General features: G+C 38.1%; 1 protein-coding gene across 1 annotated transcript; it reads right to left on the bottom strand.

Annotated features, from left to right (window-relative positions):
* LOC113347616 (protein SENSITIVE TO PROTON RHIZOTOXICITY 1-like) lies at window positions 1–2,000 on the bottom strand. The gene is made up of 2 exons (XM_026591284.1): window positions 1,823–2,000; window positions 1–1,448 (listed from the first exon to the last, which is right to left on the bottom strand). Exon 2 carries the CDS (start codon window positions 1,387–1,389, stop codon window positions 127–129), a length of 1,263 nt encoding a protein of 420 aa, XP_026447069.1. The 5' UTR covers window positions 1,390–1,448; window positions 1,823–2,000; the 3' UTR covers window positions 1–126.
* Between the last annotated feature and the right edge of the window lie 2,022 nt (window positions 2,001–4,022).

Genomic DNA, 4,022 nt, shown 5'->3' with positions numbered 1-4,022 from the left:
GGCTGAAAATGTAACACATGGATTCAAATTCAACATATGAATGGTACATGGTGAAGGTATTGTTGTACAAACACATCTACAGTAGAATTCTGGAAAAACAACTGAAAATGAAAATTGTAATAATCACTATAAAGCATCATCTAGTGACCCTCCATTTCTGAAACTAAAGGATTCGGAAAGAAGAAAGGAAAGCGAACCTCCTGACATTTCAGATGGTATTCGTGGGAACTCGGAGAACCCGTAAAAATTGCACGCATCAAAGTTCATCGGAGAGTAGGAACTTGAGGGATCCTCCTCGCTGTTTTTCGAATCCAGAACATTCTGGATATCATTTCCACCAGAAGTACCTGAGCTGAAGTTGAATCCAGTATTTCCAACCTTAGTTGTGAGTTCATTGCTTTCACCTCCATCTGATACTGATCCCTTAGTTTCGTCAGAAGCATGGACAGGAGTATGTCCTTGAAAGAGAGCAACATGCCCAAAAAGCTTGTCTTTTCTCGAGAAAGTCGTACCACATGAACAAAGCCATTTGTCACGACCACAATGTTTTTCATGAGTTTTGAGATCAGCCATTACAGAAAACCTCTTGTTGTTGCATATGCTGCAGATGTGGCTTTTATCACAATGAGTTCGTTTGTAGTGATTCTTCACACACAGGATGGTCTTCAATGGCTGGAATTTCTTGTGCTCCTTGTTCCTTTTGCAACCCACAAAGGGACACGAGTACCTTCTTAAAACAATAGGTTCCATGCTCAAATCCTTGGCTGGTTTCGCAAGTGCAGCTGGAGTCTTGTACTGATCTCCATGACCTCTCATATGCATCCTCAGATTAGCATCCCTCTTAAAGCCTTTCCCACATATCAAACAGAAATGCGTATGCGGTGCTAGAATTTCCTCTTTTTCTAGCTGCAAGACTTCATATGAACCAGGAGGAAGATGCTCTCCTTCTACAACATCTTCTTCCTCCTTAAACTCATGTTCTTCAATCGGCGCAATGGCCGGATTACAGTTGGCCATGTACTTTTGCTCCATCCCATTATTAACAACATTCTTTTGCTCCACTGTATCATTTGCTGTTGAATGGCTAGTTCTTAACGACGGTAGAAGACTCCCCGCTGTGGAGATCAATTGAACAATGATAGACGTTAAGTCAGCCGAAACAAGTTGCTGTTGTTGAGCTACGAGTTCATTCGATCTATCCGAAACACAATCTTCTTGTTCAACAATCAAATGCACCATACTTTGGAGTTGATGGATCTTATGCTCTAGGAAAGACAAGTTCGACAGCATCGCTTGCGGATCCCAATCTGGAAGCTTTGTAGCAGCATCCATAGCCATCTCTTTATCACACTTCTGATGATGCCCTAGTGGTGTATCTTCAAAATCCATTTTGTTTCAATTTCTTATCCAAAGCAATCAAATCCCAAATACCATCCACAAATTCTCAACTGCAAAATCCAATTAAAACTATTCAAGAACACTAACACAAGTAACATTCATCAAACAGACAACGAATTCATGCCTTAGAAATCAAAACAGAAATCTGAATCAACCCCAAATCCAAGGATCAAATGATTCAAAGGGGGTTCATGTTGTTTAGTGAAAGTATGGACTACTAAACCTCAAAATCAGTCAAATCCTTCCTACTAAAAAAAAAATTAAATCTTTTCAGCTCAAATCAACTTCATACCAAACAGAAAAAGAAAAAAACTCAAAATCAAACCCATTTCAATCAAAGTAAACCACTATTAGCTTGTTTATTTTGGTTGGTTTGTTTGACAATCATCGTCATGAAAATACTTAGAAAAATAAGTAAAATTACCAGATTGTGAGCTGCTGCTGGTGGTTTGTCGGCTCTGAATTAGTAGTAGTGGTATATCTTCTTCTTCTTGTTTTGCTCAAAGTGGTGTGTGTTATTATTGGACAAGCAAGTCAATTGTCTTCAGCTTTCTGATAAATTTATACAAACAAAAAGAAAGAATCCAGTGGACAGAGGCATATACAGTGAACATAAAAGCTAGTTTAGGGCCGTCGTGTCCCCAACGAATCTAGCGTGTCTTCTTTCCTCACATGGGGTCCCAAAGTTCTAGGAGGTTTTGAGTCTTTTGACTAGGGCTGCACAGCGGGTAGGGTGGGTGGGATATGGTCTATACCCGCCACCCTACCCGTTTACTGGCGGTTAAGAAAAATTTTACCCGTCACCGTACCCGCCAAATAATGGATAGGGTAGGATACGGTTAAAAAACTGGCGGGTAGGAATAAGATATGTGCACTCCTAAGTAGGGTGGGTAGGATATGGCCTATACCCGTCACCCTACCCGTTTACTGGCGGTTAAGAAAATCTTTACCCGCCACCCTACCCGCCAAATAGTGGATAGGGTAGGATACGGTTAAAAAACTGGCGGATAGAGTAGGATTGGCGGGTATGAGTAGGGTATGTGTACCCCTACTTTTGACACATAGAAGGTGTTTGAATACGAGAAGAAGGATTTGAGGAGTCAATCCTACACCAAAGCATAAAAAAAGAAAAATGTTTGGATATTGGAAGCAGAAATCAATCTCCACGGTGAGGAGTAAAACAATGTTAAAGTAATTTTAAAACTCTGTTCCCATATTAATTAATAAATCTAGATTTAGCGTGATTTTTTGACACAAAAATTGATGGGCCCACTGAAAAACAAAAATCCACCTCTTTTTCTCCTGGTGGGATCTGAAGGACTGTGACGGTGCGTAGCATAAGTGATATTAATTTATGAATACTTGTTTTTGGAAATCGAAAAACAGCTTTTGTTGTAAGTTGTTTATAACAAGATTATATTTTTATTATTAAAAGTTTGTCTATAGTCGACTTAATTTTTGTTTGTTTCCATAAGTTAACGAGAAATTTTGAGAGTACATACAAACACCTTTCTGGTCTATTTTCGATCGTTCATTTCAGTTAAATGGAATCATATTTTGTTTTTCTGAATCTGACTCGATCGTCTGACTTGGTCGAGTCAGTTATCTGATCATCGGTTTTTGCTTAAATCTGACCGGAGATGTACATGACATGTACCATTTTATACCTGATTCATTTGACACATGGTTATAATTGGATTCAAATGCTTGTTTCAACTTTACTAGTGAGTAATATTTAAATTATATATGCTGGATTGAGACAACTCAATTTAGTCACAAAAAAACAAAAATACTTCAACTTTACTAGAATTTAATTTTTAAGTCATGTATACGGTAAGTTGGATTCATGGCGGGAAAAGAAATTACAAGCAACTTGCCGGTTTGGATACCTATATTGGAGCCTTAGCTGTTTGGATACATATTTAGAAGTTGTTTTTGGAGCCTTAGCTGTTTGGATACACATTTAGAAGTTGTTTTTCTTTTTTTTTAACTTCTGGAAGTAAAAAAGTCAGAAATTAGTTTGGGTACACGATTTCAAAATAATTTCTAGAAACAAAATAAATAAATAAATAAAAGTCAACCTTTTTTGAAACAAAATATTTTTACTTCTGACTCATGCTCTTGACACTTCTGGTACCCAAACACGCCATTAATCTCTCAAACTTCCCACTGCCAAGACGTTATGCATGGGGTGAAATGCGAAATTCGCAACCCCCAGCGATCTCTCTCTTTCCTAATAGTGGGCTAAGGCGACATCCAGAGTTCAATTATGTCTTCCAAGAGGGAGGTTGTTTAAGTTTATAGGGTAGTTGCTTACGAAACTCCGCCTCTGCTATGAAATAGCTCACAAGTCAAACAATATAATAAAAACACCATTACTCACAAAAATAATAAAATTATACTTTGTTGATCAGGTTAAAGATAACATTAAACAAAGTCCATTTGACAAATGGGTGAGCACAACGTCATATTTTTTTAATGTGATTGGCAGCTTCTTCAGCAGAGATATTAAAAAAACTTGCAGCCAGCCATGCACTAATTTGAAGCAGCTTTGACATTGCTGGTGCCATCCACCTCACCTGCAATTGCAACATGGTACATCCATCTTACATGAGAGCTTGATG

The sequence above is a fragment of the Papaver somniferum genome, chromosome 2 (genome assembly GCF_003573695.1).
Source record: "Papaver somniferum cultivar HN1 chromosome 2, ASM357369v1, whole genome shotgun sequence".
Taxonomy (NCBI): Eukaryota; Viridiplantae; Streptophyta; class Magnoliopsida; order Ranunculales; family Papaveraceae; genus Papaver; species Papaver somniferum.
Note: the sequence above shows the minus strand (reverse complement) of the source record. Positions and strands in the feature narration are given on the sequence as shown.

Bases quoted from the DNA above. Each gene is read 5' to 3' on its own strand.
- LOC113347616 (XM_026591284.1), bottom strand. From the start codon at position 1,389: ATGGATTTTGAAGATACACCACTAGGGCATCATCAGAAGTGTGATAAA.